The 17,573-nt window shown below is 44.4% G+C and overlaps 1 protein-coding gene across 2 annotated transcripts in view; it reads left to right on the plus strand.

Annotated features, from left to right (window-relative positions):
• SLC26A6 (solute carrier family 26 member 6) overlaps positions 1–17,573 on the plus strand; it is a 60,884-nt gene that overhangs the window by 28,420 nt on the left and 14,891 nt on the right. For both annotated transcript variants that reach the window (XM_040408668.1, XM_040408667.1), the window contains exons 4-7: positions 13,551–13,661; positions 13,835–14,001; positions 15,063–15,227; positions 16,832–16,984. In XM_040408668.1, coding sequence (XP_040264602.1) covers positions 13,551–13,661; positions 13,835–14,001; positions 15,063–15,227; positions 16,832–16,984 — 596 coding nt within the window. The remainder of the gene's footprint in view (positions 1–13,550; positions 13,662–13,834; positions 14,002–15,062; positions 15,228–16,831; positions 16,985–17,573) is intronic.

A 17,573-nucleotide genomic window follows, 5' to 3' on the forward strand; every position in this document is an offset into this window, starting at 1 on the left:
TAACGAACCCGCACATTTTCCCGCAACGCCCGTCTGAAAGAGGCCTAACGTAGAAGTGTTTATCTCAAGTGGTGCATGATATCAGATTAAGAGTGGGTGACTTTCATCAAGAATTTCTCGTGTTTTGTGTTGGAGGGTCTTCCTGCACGGGTGGTTCTGGGTTTACCGTGGTTAAGCAAGCACAATCCAACCATCGATTGGCAAGCTAGACAGATTCTGGATTGGGGTGATTATTGCATTGACTATTGTCTGAATACATCTTTTTCTGTTTTAACTACTAAGGGTACTTTCACACTTGCGGCAGAGGATTCCGGCAGGCAGTTCCGTCGCCAAAACTGCCTGCCGGATCCGGATGCACACTGATGGCATTTTTCAGACAGATCCGGATGTGGATCAGTCTGACAAATGCATTGAAATACCGGATCCGTCTCTCCGGTGTCATCCGGAAAACAGATCCGGTATTCATTATTTTTACACTTTTAAAGGTCTGCGCATGCGCAGACCGGAAAGCCGGAACACTTAATGTCGGATCCAGGACTAATACACTTCAATGTAAATTAATGCCGGATCCGGCATCCCGTCAAGTGAGCAGTATTTTTGGCCGGAGAGAAAACTGCCGCATGCTGCGGTATTTTCTCCGTCCAAAAAACGCAAGAGGGACTGAACTGATGCATCCTGATGCTCTCCATTCAGAATGCATTAGGATAAAACTGATCAGTTTTTTTCCGGTATAGAGCTTCTAGGACGGAACTCGATGCCGGAAAACAAAAACGCTAGTGTGAAAGTACCCTAAGACATTACCCTCTTTTATATCTGATTTTGGTGATGTATTTTCTGAGAGTGAATGCCAGGATTTACCTCCACATCGGGAATATGATTGTCCTATCAATCTTATTCCCGGAGCTAAATTGCCAAAATCTAGGTTGTATAACCTTTCTGAACCTGAAAGACTGGCCATGAGAGAGTATATTACCGAGAGTTTGGCTAAAGGACACATAAGATCTTCCAAATCTCCAGTGGTAGCAGGGTTTTTTTTTGTTAAAAAATGTAAAAAAAAGACGGAGGTCTTCGCCATATCAGGATTTCCGTGAACTCAATCAGATTACTGTCCGTCACCTTTCCCCTCTTCCTTTGATTCCCGATTTGTTTAACCAGATTATTGGTGCCTAGGTGTTCTCCAAGTTGGATTTAAGGGGGGCATATAATCTGGTTAGGATCAAGGAAGGGGATGAATGGAAGATGGCTTTTAATACTCCTGAGGGGCACTTTGAGAACTTGGTCATGCCTTTCGGGTTGACTAATGCTCCTGCGGTTTTCCAGCATTTTGGGAAGGACATTTTTCATCATCTTGTTTGTGGTCGTGTATTTGGATGACATTCTAATTTATTCTCCAGACGTGGAAACGCATCAGGATCATGTGAGACAGGTGTTACAGATCCTAAAGGACAATAAATTGAATGCAAAATTAGATAAATGTGTTTTTTTAATTTATTTTTTATTATCTTTTTATTAAAGCATTATGCACAATATAGGGTACAGAAGTAATGTAAAATAGTTTACCGTTTTTTTTACATGGGTCATCAAAAAAGCTAAAGAAATCCAATAACGTTCTCAAACATTGAAAGTAAGATTGTCAGTTTAACAAAGACAGCAAGTTACACAGTAAACCGTCAAGTTCCACAAAAGAACATGGAGATCAAAGAACAACCACAGGGGAGACTCTACAAGACAGGAAGGAAGGGGAGGCATGGGGATAGGTATAGTGAGTTTCTATGAGCATGAGTCAGAAAATTCATCCCATAGAGAAACGTGTTTTTGCTGTACACGAGGTGCAGTTTTTGGGCTACCTGCTGTCATCTTCAGGTTTTCGAATGGATCCAGAGAGAGCCCGTGCTGTATTGGACTGGGATCGACCTGAAAATTTGAAGGCTCTTATGCAGTTTTTGGGGTTCACCAACTATTACCGAAAATGTATTCAGAACTATTCGACAATAATAAAACCCTTAACTGACATGACTAAGAAAGGGACGGATGTCTCAGTGTGGTCTGATTCGGCGTTGCGAGCCTTTTCTGCGATTAAGGAGTGCTTCTCTTCTGCCCCTATATTGGTGCAGACGGATGTATCACAACCTTCCAATGTGGAAGTGGACACGTCCGAGGTGGGGGTAGGAGCAGTTTTATCGCAGGGTCCGTCACCTGGTAAATGGCGTCCATGTGCATTTTTCTCTAAAAAAAAAACTCTTCCGCAGAGAGAAATTATGATGTGGGTAACAGTTACTGGCCATTAAGTTGGCTTTTGAGGAATAGCGTCATTGGTTGGAAGGGGCAATTCATCCATTCACTGTGTTCACGGATCACAAAAACCTGGCTTACCTGGAGTCACATTGTGAATTGTGTCACAAGGTGTTTGAGGAACATCACTGTACGGTTCTTACGGGACACCCTGGGAGTAGATCCACTGCCGACCTCATCTCTCATAGATTCTGGTGGCCGGGGTTGAGTAAGTGTGTTGAGGACTATGTGTCAGACTGTAGTACCTGTGCATATGCTAAGGTGACACATACTCGGCCTTCCGGATCTCTACTTCCGTTGCCCATCCTGTCCAGACCATGGATTCACTTATCCTTGGATTTTATCACTGATCTACCTAATTCTTCAGGAAAGGCAGTTATTCTGGTTGATCGCTTTAGTAAAATGGTGCACTTTATTGCGTTGCTGGGCCTACCTAATGCTAAAACACTTGCACAAGTATTTGCACAACATTGTGAAACTCCATGGCATTCCCTCTGACGTAGTCTCAGATCGTGGGACTCAGTTTGTTTCCAGATTCTGGAAGGCGTTCTGTACTCGACTGGGGGTACAACTGTCTTTTTTTTTCTTCTGATTTTCATCCTCAGTCGAATGGACAGATATAGCGCACTAATCAGTCTGGAGACTTACTTGAGATGTTTTGTCTCTGAGAACCAGGAGGAGTGGTCTTCGTTTTTGTCTTTGGCAGAGTTTGCCAGAAACAATCGTAGGCAGGAGTCCACTGTTAAGTCGATGTTTGTTTTTTGGGGCATATGGGTTTCACCCGCAGTTTGGCACATTTTCTGGGTCTGATACTTCTGGTATCCCTGAGGAGGAACGTTTTTCGTCATCATTATCATCCCTATGGCGGAAAATTCAAAATAACTTGATGAATATGGGCAGCAAGTATAAACGTGTGGCTGACAGGAAATGTATGAATGGTCCGGACCTAAGAGTGGGCGATTCTGTGTGGCTGTCCACAAAAAACATTAAGTTGAAGATTCCTTCTTGGAAGTTGGGTCCAAGATTTATTGGTCCATATAAGATCACTGCCATTATTAATCCTGTAGCTTTTCGTCTTGAACTTCCTCAGGCCCTGAAAATTCATAATGTGTTTCATAAATCTTTGTTGAAGAGATATGTTGAACCTTTGGAGCAGTCTTCCTTGCCACCCGCTCCTGTCATGGTGGACGGTAGTTTGGAAATTCAGATTGCCAAGATAATTGACTCTCGAGTTCTCTGTAGATCTCTTCAGTATCTTGTTCACTAGAAGGGTTATGGACCAGAGGAGAGGATGTGGGTACCGGCATCTGACGTGAATGCCAGTCATTTGGTGAAAGCTTTTCATAGGTCTCACCCGGATAAGGTCGGTCCTGGGTGCCCGGAGGTCACCCATAGAAGGGGGGTACTGTCACGGACGTTTCCGTGGCAGGAGATCGGTGAGACTGGCAGCACATGGTTTGATCTGACAGGTTTTCCTTGTGGATGTATAGGTGTTTGTGTTGTTTCTGGTGATGGCCAAACCCCTTGCCTCCAGGTGTTGATAATGTGGTCATTTAACCTTCCTTATTTATAGTTGCTTCTCCCACTGTGCTGTGCGGTTTATAGCTTCAGTTTCAGTTGTGGATAGCTGGTGTGTGGATCTCGGCAGAGTTCCTGGTGCTGCCATAGCCTCTTTGAAGTTAAGTCTTTCCTTTCCCTTTTTGTATTTTGTTTGGGCTCTGTGTGTTGCATTTCCCTATTGTTTGTATTAGGCCTGAAGGAGACTCCTGTTCGTCCTTCCTTTTGGAGGAACAGGTAGTCGTGTCCCTGCCATTAGTACCAGGGTCCTATAGGGCTAGATAGAACTCTAGGTATTCGTGTGTATGAACTCGCCTACTGTTTGGGGTCTGTTCATACTGGTAGTCAGTCAGGATTTTGGTTAGGGTTTTACTAGGAGGTGTCCATCTTCCTTCCCTAGTTCTCAGGCCTGATTCCCTGTCTCCCCCCCCCCCCCCTTCCCTCTTCTGCTCGGTGTGTTTCCCTCCCACACCAAAGCGTGACACCACCTTATTTTTTTCATGTCTGTACCGTTGACTTCACTTCAATAGGATCGGAAAAAATAAAAATGACTGTGTGCATTCCGTGTCTGTATGTCTGCATGGCCGTTCTGCTAAATGATAGAACATGTCCTATTATTGTTGGCATTACAGACAAGGACAGGACTGTTCTATTAGAGGCCGGCTGTTCTGTTCCGCATAATGTGGAATGCGCACACCCGGTATCCATGTTTTGCGGATCCGCAATTTTCAGACTGCAAAACATCCAACGGTCGTGTTCATGAGCCCTTACAGTGATAACAGAAATATTAAAGATGAAGTATGATGGCAGACAGTCACAGCAACATGCATAAACATACATGTGGCAGAATTTACACATATATGGATATCCTGCACTTAAAGAGGACCTTTCACCGATCCTGACATTGTGAACGAAGTATCATGACATATACAGCGGCGCCCGGGGATCTCACTGCACTTACTATTATCCCTGGGGGCCGCTCCATTCTCCCGTTATGTCCTCCGGTATGTTCGGGGACTTGGTAATTGGCTGTAGCGATTGGCTGTAGTGCTGGCCCATCGCAGAGCTCACAGCCTGGGAGAAAAAAACCTCCCAGGCTGTGAGCTCTGCGCTGCGATTGGCCAGCGCTACAGCGTAGGAGAAGGAGACGCCCAGCAGAACCCGCCTACTATAACCAAGTCCCCGAACATACCGGAGGACATAACGGGAGAACGGAGCGGCGCCCAGGGATAATAGTAAGTGCAGTGAGATCCCCGGGCGCCGCTGTATATGTCATGATACTTAGTTCACAATGTCAGGATCGGTGAAAGGTCCTCTTTAAGTCAGTCAGAAACAAGACCCATGCAGCGCACACCAATCACTCATTGGACACCTGTGGCACACAAGACCATGCCACTGATGCATATGTCACATACACCACTGATACATAGAACATATATAGCACACATCAATCACACATAGGAAACACGCAATGCACACACCAAGACATTTATGCCTTAACCCTATTAAGTGTAGCGCACTTAAAGGGGTTGTCTCACTTCAGCAATTGGCATTTATCATGTAGAGAAAGTTAATACAAGGCACTTACTACAATGTATTGTGATTGTCCATATTGACTCTTTTTCGTCACATTATACACTGCACGTATCCATGGTTTTGACCACTCTGCAATCCAGCAGCGGTGGCCGTGCTTGCACACTATAGGTAAAGGTGTTGGCCTATGAGCATTTACAGCCTTTCCCTATAGTGTGTAAGCACGGCCACCACTGCTGGATTACACAGTGGTAAAAAACCACGGATACGTGCTGTGTATAATGTGATGGAAAGGAGGCAACATGGACCATCACAATACATTGTAGTAAGTGCCTTTTAACTGCATGATTAACTGCCATTTACTGAAGTGAGACAAACCCTTTCACCCCTTCAAGCATAAATGTCTGGCATGAAATTTACCAAATCTTAACCTCCTCATATTGTACATAATCTACATTATAATTAAAAGGGTTGTCCTACCATAATGACCTATTGCCTATCTACAGGATAGGTGATAAATATCAGATTGCTGGGGTCTGACTGCTGGAACACCCACTGATCATGAAAATAGGGGTCCTGAGACATTCAATTACATTACCTCCAATCTATGTACACAAGGGTCTTAAGACCACGTTCCCTTGATCATGGGGGTCCCAGCAGTCAGACCCCCACCAACTAGACACTTATCACCTGTCGTGTCATAGCTGTTTCACCTTTTCACATTTCCTATCCTTAAAGGTTTTCTTTGGGTGTAAAAAAAAAGAAATTAAATAAAAATTAAAAATCTGGCCCAAAATGTGTCAAACTAAAATAGAAATGTTCGCCTGTTAAAGGGCCGGTGTCCACTTTTCTAGTTATCCTCTAGCCACAGGATCGGGGATAACTAAGTGATCTGTGGTGGTTTAAACGCTGGAGCCCACACTGATCCCCCTTCTTGATTGAGTGGCAGGTCGAGTATATGCCCTGCCTCTCCATCCATTCTCTATGGGGTCGCTGGAGTTGGCGGAATACAGCGCTGGCTATTTCCAGTGGTCCGCGGTCAGGGAAACTTTAGTATTCCTAAAATATATATGTTTCACCCCCCCCCCCCCTGCACCCCTGAATGATTTTATGGCGACGGGCGGTGCAGGGAGGGGGGGTTGAAGGCGGTGCGGCAGGCGGGATCGCGATCCCCCGCCCACCTCCTCTTGAATAATCGTTGGTGGCCAGTGGGTATACCAGGGTGTCAGCACATTGGAATAAACTGCTGACATCTGTGGTGCAATGTCAGCCGTTTAACCCTTTCCATACCACGGTCCGTACGGACCACTGTATGGAAAAGGTTAACAGCTCAGGGAGCTCCCTCCCTCTCCTATCGGGGGGCTGCTGTGCCTTTGCAACCCCCCGATGGAGAGGGAGAGAGCCCCCAGACAGCCCCCCTCCTTACCCTTCCCCGCTTGCGCAGTTCTGGCCACTACTGAGCAGACGGAAGGTTCCCATGGCAACAGGACGCCTTCTCAGGCATCCTGCTGTCCATGGTGCTTAACAGATCTGTGCTAAAGGCATAGATCTTTTCAGACAAAGTGTAAGTAAAATACAGTACAAAACACTATATACTGTACTGTATTATACAGACATCAGACCCACTGGATCTTCAAGACCCAAGTGGGTCTGGGTCAAAAAAAAGTGAAAAAAAAGTAAAAATCAAAAAACACATTTATTACTGATTAAAAATGAAAAAAATAAAATTCCCTACACATGTTTGGTATCGCCGCGTCCGTAACGACCTGATCTATAAAACAGTCATGTTACTTTATGCGAACAGTGAACGCCATAAAAATAAAAAATAAAAAACTATGATGAAATTGAAATTTTGCCCACCTTACTTCCCAAAAAAGGTAATAAAAGTGATCAAAAAAGTCGCATGTACGCCAAAATTGTAACAATCAAACCGTCATCTCATCCCGCAAAAATCATACCCTACCCAAGATAATCGCCCAAAAACTGAAAAAACTATGGCTCTTAGACTATGGAAACACTAAAACTTTGTTTTGTTTTAAAAATGAAATCATTGTGTAAAACTTACATAAATAAAAAAAAATTATACATATTAGGTATCGCCGCGTCCGTGACAACCTGCTCTATAAAATTACCACATGATCTAACCTGTCAGATGAATGTTGTAAATAACAAAAAAAAAACTGTGCCAAAAAAGCTATTTCTTGTTACCTTGCCGCACAAAAAGTGTAATATAGAGCAACCAAAAATCATATGTACCTTAAACTAGTACCAACAAAACTGCCACCCTATCCCGTAGTTTCTAAAATGGGGTCACTTTTTTGGAGTTTCTACTCTAGGGGTGCATCAGGGGGGCTTCAAATGGGACATGGTGTCAAAAAAGCCAGTCCAGCAAAACCTGCTTTCCAAAAACCGTATGGCATTCCTTTCCTTCTGCGCCCTGCCGTGTGCCCGTACAGCGGTTTACGACCACATATGGGGTGTTTCTGTAAACTACAGAATCAGGGCCATAAATTATGAGTTTTGTTTGGCTGTTAACCCTTGCTTTGTAACTGGAAAAAAAATATTAAAATGGAAAATCTGCCAAAAAGGTGAAATTCTGAAATTGTATCTCTATTTTCCAATAAATCTTGTGCAACACCTAAAGGGTTAACAAAGTTTTTAAAATCAGTTTTGAATACCTTGAGGGGTTTAGTTTCTTAGATCGGGTCACTTTTATGGAGTTTCTACTCTAGGGGTGCATCAGGGGGGCTTCAAATGGGACATGGTGTCAAAAAAACCAGTCCAGCAAAACCTGCCTTCCAAAAACCAAACGGTGCACCTTTCACTCTACGCCCCGCTGTGTGGCTGTACAGCAGTTTACGGCCACATATGGGGTGTTTCTGTAAACGGCAGAGTCAGGGAAATAAAGATAGTCTTGTTTGGCTGTTAACCCTTGCTTTGTTAGTGGAAAAAATGGGTTAAAATGGAAAATTAGGCAAAAAAATTAAATTCTCAAATTTCATCCCCATTTGCCAATCACTCTTGTGCAACACCTAAAGGGTTAACGAAGTTTGTTAAATCAGTTTTGAATACCTTGAGGGGTGTAGTTTTATAGAATGGGGTCATCTCAGAATGGCCTGGATAAGTCAAAGCGTTTTAAAGTTATCACCACTTAAAGTGACACTGATCAGATTTGCAAAAAATGGCCTGGTCCTTAATGTGAAATAAGGCTGTGTCCCTAAGGGGTTAACAAAGCCCAAGCAATGGTGCTAGCGGAGCAACGTGAGCAAAGGGCACAAACTGAGGGTCATAACTGAAACGGAGGCATTAGGGCCTCCTGAGGCAGGGTAATAGTGGGGATACTGGTGCAGGGGTATTAGGGGGGCAACTGGAGAAGAGGCAAATTAGGGGGGCATTTAGAGTGGGGTCATTGGGGTGCATCTGGAGCTGTGGCACTAATGGTGGTGCACCTAAAGCAGAGGCATTGGGGGGACCTAGGGCAGAGTCCCCCCAATGCCACTCTGAACTCTGCAGATCTGAGTCTACTATAAACAAATCCCCTATTTCCCCCTTACAGTCTCCTACAGCCCACTACTGTCCCACACCTGAGAAATCAGCCCAGCACCGCAGAGGAGTCCTTCTCTCCAGCAACCACAGTTTTCTGACAGCAGGGAGGGCAGGAGGATGGCCAGACATGTTCTCTCCTCCTTCAGTGCCAGCAGCCCGGGAAGTTTAGAAGATACTGCGGGGCCTCCTGTACAATGTACACCAGTAGGAGGCTGTATCACTGTGCGATACTGCCACCTAGTGGCTACAATAATTATCTCTCCTGAGAAACAAGATAAATCATTACTCCTCCATCTTATCTCCGGGCGCAGGAGACTGGGAGCCTACCGAGGAATCCCCCACCTCCCTGGTGGGCCAGTCCGAGCCTGCTCTCCATATGAATACAGACCCCAGACCACACCCTCTACATAAATACAGGCCCCAGGACTACACCCTCTAGGGTTGCCACCCGGTCGGTATCTCATTGGCCAAGTCGTTAATTTTGTGCCCCTGCCGGTGTCGGTAATTTTTTTTTCTACGAGCAATAATAATTGCTGATATTTTCCTATAAGGAGTGTTTGTCCATTGCGGAGCGTTCATTAGTACAGCCTTTAATTCCTGCCCCCTCCTTCATTTGCTCGCGCCGTGGTGAACACTCGCTGCTGACTGGATGTGCAGGACAGGACCTGCTAGACGTCATCAGCTTCTAGTCAGCAGTGAGTGTTAATTCTGGAGGGAGCTAATGGGGACATTATTATTCTGGGGGGCACTAATGGAGGCATTACTATTAATGGGGGCATTATCAATTCTGGGGGGCACTATTAAAGCTGGGAGCCACATTATGACATGGCGACTTAACACCCCTTGTTAAGCTACGCCCCCACAACCTCACCTCCTTTGGGGTGTGGCTTAACTTGGCCAGTAATTTTTGTTGGGAAAGGTGGCAACCCTACCTCACGTCCCTGGAGATAGGTGGGGGTGGCGGCAGCAGGTCTATGGAAAATGGAAGCGCTCATCTCTCTACATTCATCTCTATTGCAGTCCTCAGGACAGCAATACAGTTAGATGTGCTGCAGCGGGGCAGGGGACAGGCGTTTCCCTTCCCCTTTCCTCTGATAGGCTGCAGGCACTAGATCTGAAGCCTATCAGAGGCCAATTAAGGTGGCGCGATGACGCAGTCATTGTCACGCCGCCTGAGCCGGGCAGTGTATAGTGTGGCACATAGGTCAGAAGAGTCCTGCATCACATCAAAGCATGGAGGTATTGGTGTTTTTGTTTTGTTTATTCTTTTTAATTTGGCAAAATGCTGTTGGGTGCACTATGGAGGGGGAGAGGAGCACTTTGGGGGCACTATATAGGGGCATTATTTTTTTTACTGGTACGTTATGGGGGAAACTATCGAGACGGGGAGGACAGAAGCAGTATGAGGACATCTACTTAAAAAGGAATTTTTTATACTGGCACTTGGGGGAGTACTATAAGGGAGGGAGGAGAGGAGCACTATATGGGCATCTACTTGGGGCACTATATAGGGGCATTTTATACTGGCACATTATGGGGGGCACTATGGGGAAGCTGAGAGAAGCACTATATAGGGGTATTTTATACTGGCATACATTATGGGGACACTATGGAGACTAACTCAACTGGGGGCACTAAGAGGGGGCATTTTTGTACTGGCACACATTAGGGGGCATTTTTCTACAGTCACATTTTTAGGAGAATCATTATTACTGGGGACATTATGGTGAGATTTATTATTGAATAAAATGCAATCAAAAAGGTGTATGTATGCAAAAATATGTATAATTATAATACATGCAAAAATATGTATAATTATAATACATGCAGTTTCACTGCTGCATGTGTTGTGCAAAATGCCACAAGGAGGCCTACTGAGACTTTATCTCCCAAGGGCCCACCTGAACCTGGAGCCGACCCTGCCCCGGGACCACACTCTCTATATAAATACAGGCCCCCAGACCACAGCTTCTATATAAATACAGGCCCCCAGACCACAGCTTCTATATAAATACAGGCCCCCAGACCACAGCCTCTATATAAATACAGGCCCCCAGACCGCAGCCTCTATATAAATACAGGCCCCCAGACCGCAGCCTCTATATAAATACAGGCCCCCAGACCGCAGCCTCTATATAAATACAGGCCCCCAGATCACAGCCTCTATATAAATACAGGCCCCCAGATCGCACTCTCTATATAAATACAGGCCCCCAGATCACATATATTAATACAGACCCCAGACCACGCTCTGTATATTAATTCAGACCCTCAACCACGCTCTGCATATTAATACAGACCCCAGGCCACGCTCACTATAGAAATACAGACCCCAGACCACACTATATAAATGCAGACCACAACCCCTTAGAGTGGAGAAAATAAGTATTTAAAACACTGGCGATTTTGCAAGTTTTCCCACCTACAAAGAATGGAGAGCATTGACGATGGGTTGTGGCTGGGTCTTCCAGCACAGGGCCGTCTTTAACGCGGGGCAAAAGGGATGTGGAAGAACCCCCTAAGGCCTCATGCACTCGACCGTTGTGTGCATCCGCGTCCGTTCCGTCATTTTTCACAGTTTAGCGGAGGTCCCATTCATTTCTATGGAGCTGTGAAAAAAAACTTGTCAGTGGAAAACGGAGGATGGACCCATTCAAGTCAATGGGTCCGTCAAAAAAAACGGATGCACAACTGGTATGTCGTGCGTGTCCGTGTCCGTTTTTTTTTCTACAAGACCTTGGTGCAATAAAATTACACTTTTCATTAACCTTCCTTTTTTTTTCCTCTGTCAGACAAAAAAAAAGGAAGACACAAGGAAACGCAACTGAAGCAAAATCGGACACGGACCACTGAAGCCAAATGGCTGACAGTGAAAAAACACTGTCGTGTGCATGAGGCCTTACTCAGGGCTGATCACGTTTGCTCTACTGCTACAAATTAGTAGTAACCCAAGGGTTTTACGTGAATGGAAGAAAATAACTGTGACACACATACTGGGGTCAAAGCAAATTCTCGTTTATTACAGGAAGTACAGCATTTTTTAAAGTCATCAGAGGGGCGTTCCCCCGGAGGCATGTGGCATTGTTACATTTGCTAACATATGAAAAGAGGTAACACTAGGTATCTGCCCATTGTGCATTGTTTTACTAACTGTGGTATGTGAACTATGTAAATATCTAGCTGTAGGCGCCATCTTGTAATGGAGTTTTCACTAACAGCAGAAAAAGCATATATGACGTAGCAAGGCGGCGTGTTCTCTTCGGTAGGATGGAACCTTTGTGCTCTGGAGAAGATAAGGTGTTGTCTGAGAGCTAAAGTATGTGGGAGCTTTCTTAGCTGAATCAAAGAAGGCAGTCCGCATCTCTATCAGTCCCCCCTTGGACCTCATTCTTAGCCTAACGAAAGCATAGCACATCTGTCCCCATGCTTCGAATCCTCTTCGCCAGCTTCAATGACAACCTAGCCTAGTGTATAGCCTCCCATGACACTGGACTTAGCATGGGGAAGTCAGATGTCAGTCCCTATAGTCGATGATCTCCAGGTGGCGTTGTAAGCAGGAGGGGGACCAACAGAACTGAGTGGACTTTGTGTGGGAAGGCAGGATCCAGGGGGCCCAAGTAAATTCTTGCCCAGGGTCCAATCAATATTAAAGACGGCCCTGTTCCAGCATGACAATGACCCGAAACACACAGCCAGGGCAACCAAGGAGCGTCTCCATAAGAAGCATTTCAAGATCCTGGAGTGGCCTAGCCCGTCTCCCGACCTGAACCCAATCGAAAATCTTTGAAGGGAGCTGAAACTCAATGTAGCTCAGCGACAGCCCTGAAACCTGACAGATCTGGAGAAGACCTGTGTGGAGGAGTCGGCCAAAATCCCTGCTGCCGTGTGTGCAAACCTGGTCAAGAACTACAGGAGACGTCTGACCTCTGTAACTGCAAACAAAGGCTTCTGGACCAAATATTAAGTTCTGTTTTTCTATTGTATCTAATACTTATTTCATGCAATAAAATGCAAATTCATTATTTGAAAATCATACAATGTGATTTTCTGGGTATTTTTATATATTTTTTACATTCTGTCTCTCACAGTTGAAGTGTGCCTATGATAAAAATTACAGACCTCTCCATTCTTTGTAGGTGGGAAAACTTGTAAAATCGCCAGTGTATCAAATACTTCTTTCCCCCACCGTATATAAATACAGACCCCAGACCACACCCTCTTTATAAATTCAGACCCCAGACCACACCCTTTTTATAAATTCAGACCCCCCCAGACCACACCCTCTTTATAAATTCAGACCACACCCTCTTTATAAATTCAGACCCCCAGACCACACCATCTTTATAAATTCAGACCCCTCCAGACCACACCCTCTTTATAAATTCAGACCCCGACCACACCCTCTTTATAAATTCAGACCCCAGACCACACCCTCTTTATACATTCAGACCCCAGACCACACCCTCTTTATACATTCAGACCCCAGACCATACACTCTATATAAATACACACCCCGGAGAATTCTGAGAGTTCTTTGCCTCCTGGACATTCTGGAAGTTGGCAAGTATAGACTATTTTTTGTTATTGATGTTCTTCTATGATTTGCCATTTTATCTTTATAGGTTTGGCCTATGCTCTTTTGGCCGGCGTCCCCCCAGTGTTTGGCTTATATTCATCATTTTATCCTGTAGTGCTCTACGTCATATTCGGAACTTCGCGACACATTTCTCCAGGTAAATATGTGATACAGTACGTGTATAATAACACGTGTTAATAATCTTGGGGCTCATTTTTATTATTTGAGGCTTTGGATATGCGTAAGGAAATATGTATTAGAATATTTATTAATGAGTCTGTACATGAAATGGGAAAGTCCTTTTATAAGACATCATATCTTCTACCTTAGGAACTTTTGCTGTGATCTCTGTGATGGTGGGAAGTGTGACGGAGTCCTTGGCACCATCTGATAACTTCATGATACCGGGAAATGAATCAATGATTGACACTGTTGCCAGAGATGCAGCCAGAGTTCAGGTGGCATCAGCCTTAACATTGTTGGTTGGCATCTTTCAGGTAAGATGTATAGTGGTCTAAGAGTACGGCACCCTGTGGCCTCATATCTTCTCCATTCCTTTGGATAGTATAGATGAAATATATTCTTGAAGAACATTAAAGTAATAACTACTATAATACTACCCCTATTTACAAGAATATGGGTAGGGCCACATGACTATATGTCGCACCAAAGTCACGCAACATTTTTTATAATGATTGTCAATGGTGTCGCACTGCGACATGACTGTTGCAAAAAATCCATCCAAGCTGGATTTTTGTGCGACCGCCGCATCGCAGCATGTCGCAGTTCGACACCATTTGCTATCATTAGAAAAAAATGTTGCGCGACATAGGTGCAACCTAAATGTCGCGTGATACACGTTGCAGTGCAGCTGTACCCTTTTTGTCGCGCAACACATGTCGCTGTGTAGTCTTATCCTATAACTACTATAATACTGCCTCCTATGTACAAGAATATAACTACTATAATACTGCTCCTATGTACAAGAATATAACTACTATAATACTGCTCCTATGTACAAGAATATAACTACTATAATACTGCCTCCTATGTACAAGAATATAACTACTATAATACTGCTCCTATGTACAAGAATATATCTACTATAATACTGCCTCCTGTGTACAAGAATATAACTACTATAATACTGCCTCCTATGTACAAGAATATAACTACTATAATACTGCCTCCTATGTACAAGAATATAACTACTATAATACTGCTCCTATGTATAAGAATATAACTTCTATAATACTGCTCCTATGTACAAGAATATAACTACTATAATACTGCCTCCTATGTACAAGAATATAACTACTATAATACTGCCTCCTATGTACAAGAATATAACTACTATAATACTGCTCCTATGTACAAGAATATAACTACTATAATACTGCTCCTATGTACAAGAATATAACTACTATAATACTGCTCCTATGTACAAGAATATAACTACTATAATACTGCTCCTATGTACAAGAATATAACTACTATAATACTGCTGCTATGTACAAGAATATAAACAATATAATGTTTATATAAAATGTCTTTGCAGATCTTGTTGGGACTGGTGCAGTTCGGCTTTGTGGTAACCTACCTCTCTGAGCCCCTTGTTCGGGGTTACACCACTGCAGCTGCCATCCATGTGACTTTGTCTCAGTTCAAAAGCATCCTGGGTGTGGAGATAAGTCAGCGGAGTTCCCCTCTGTCTCTGATATATGTAAGCATAGGATAAGTCCTTCATCTAGTGTATAGGAAATGTTAAAGGGCATCTGTCAGCAGTTTTGTACCTATGACAGACTGACCTGTTACATGGGCGCTTGGCAGCTGAAGGCACCTGTGTTGGTCCCATGTTCCTATGTGCCCGCATTGCTGAGAAAAATGATGTTTTAATATATGCAAATGATCATCTAGGTGCAATGGGGGCATTGCCATTACACCTAGAGGCTCTGCTCTCTCGGCAAGTCTACTTTTATTGACAGGGCCAGGTGTGATCACATTTACACTGCCTAGTTCTGTCAATCAAAGTGCGGATGGCGCGGCAGTTGCAGATGCAACGGGTGCCTCCGCCTAGGGCCCTCTATATAAGGTATAGGAATGGCGAGTGGTATAATGCAGCCTAAAATGTCCCTTTTATGTGTGTCACGGTGCTTCTACCTGGATACGGCTGGACCCCAGGCTTTGGCTCCGAAGCAATAAATAGGGGGAATAACTGAGTGATTGGAAGAAAAATTCAGTCCAGACCTTGTGATGAAGTTGAACAGCAGCTTTACTTGAATAAATGTTCAACAGAATCAATCTTCAAACTTTATCTTGGTCCCAGCAGGCTTTAGCATCACACTTGGTAGGCAAACTCGTCTCTGCTACACTTGTTTCTCTCTGGCTCTGTACTGACAGGCTGACTGTATAACTCAGATTCTTCTGTCTGCTGCACCTTCTCTCTGTAGTCTGACTCTTAAGTTATGCCAGGGAACTATGCTCCTGGCTTCTGAGGCTTTAAGCTTTGGCCTCCATGGCCAGCAGAGCTGAGGGTGCTCTGGCAGGCTTGGGTTTAGCACGTCCAGCAGAGACATGCCCAGCACACCCTCCCTTGGCAGGGGGTAAGCTAGACTGCTCTAGAAACTGGCCCCCACCCTTCCTGCAGGAAGCGGGACTCGCCCACTCCTCCACAGAGGGGGGTTAGAATGGAATGGAAAGCTCCATTCTATGTAACTGTAGCTCTGCCGTGTTTGCTGCCACCTGCTGGTGAACCAGGCACATTACATTTGAACACAACAGTTGCAAACATTAGAAATGCACAGTGTAGTGGACCTGAAATAAATACACAAGATGACATATGTTAGCATACACCGATAGAAGCAGGGCGTAGGAGTGGTAATGCCACTCTGGGGCGTTACACAGAGCAGAGCCTGTAGGTGTAACGGCAACGCCCCCGTTGCTCCTAGAGGCTCATTTGCATATATTAAAACATCATTTTTCTCAGCCATGCGGACACATATGAACATGGGACCAACACAGATGCCTTCAGCTGCCAAGCGCACATGTAACAGGTCAGCCAGTGTCATAGGTGCACATCTGCTGACAGATGCCCTTTAAGCAGTTGTAGCATCTAAGTTGCTTCTTACATTATCCACTGATACTGATATATATAAATATTTGTCTGTCTTGTTTTTTTTGAGACACAAACATTACAAGATTAGATAAATATATTTAATAAAAAATAATGTAACACAAAATGACACAAGGTGCTTGAGATTTTTGACTCTTGATGAAATACACTTTGCTACAATAAGACGTGGTAAATATCCCTTCCCCCCCCCACAGACCTTCATCAGTCTCTGCGCCAAAATTCCACAAACCAACATCGCTTCCCTCCTCACTGGAGTCATTGCCATCATCGTCATGTTCACAGTGAAATTCCTGAATGAGAAATACAATTCAAAGATACGGATGCCGATCCCTATAGAGCTGATCACCGTGAGTATATTATCTCTCTATCTCTAATCCCCAATCTCATCTCTTTCCCCCCCCCCCCCCCCCCGATGCCCAGGGGCCACCCAGGCCCTCCTCATGGACGCTGTCTAGGTACAGAACACCAATGCTAAGAGAATTAGGTACATACAGTATGTACCAGGCCAATGGCTGCAGGTGCCCTTCTGAATTAAACTATATCGCCATCCTCTCAGCAGGGGCATCAGTATTTTGTGCTGAACTATGGTATTTGGTTCTGCTGGGGCAGTTCACTACAGTATTGCTACCCCCTTCTGTCAATTTGGACCCATTTACAACATTGGGCCACTTTAAGTTCCCAGTCCACCCCTAGCTGGCATTCCAAGCTTCCAAACCATACCGTAATCACAGCATTATACCGACTACACCTGAAGATATAGCTGTGACACCTGTTTTTACTTTCACTTTCAGCTGCATTCAGTGCCATCCCGATTTCTAATGGATATAATGCTGTGATATGGTAGCGTTTTATTGCTTGAAATACCAGCTTTCAAACAAGACCAAGATATGAACAGTTAAAGCAGCCCTATTTTCCTCTTTAGACTGCTGAAAATAG

This window comes from Bufo bufo, chromosome 9 (genome assembly GCF_905171765.1).
Source record: "Bufo bufo chromosome 9, aBufBuf1.1, whole genome shotgun sequence".
Classification (NCBI taxonomy): Eukaryota; Metazoa; Chordata; class Amphibia; order Anura; family Bufonidae; genus Bufo; species Bufo bufo.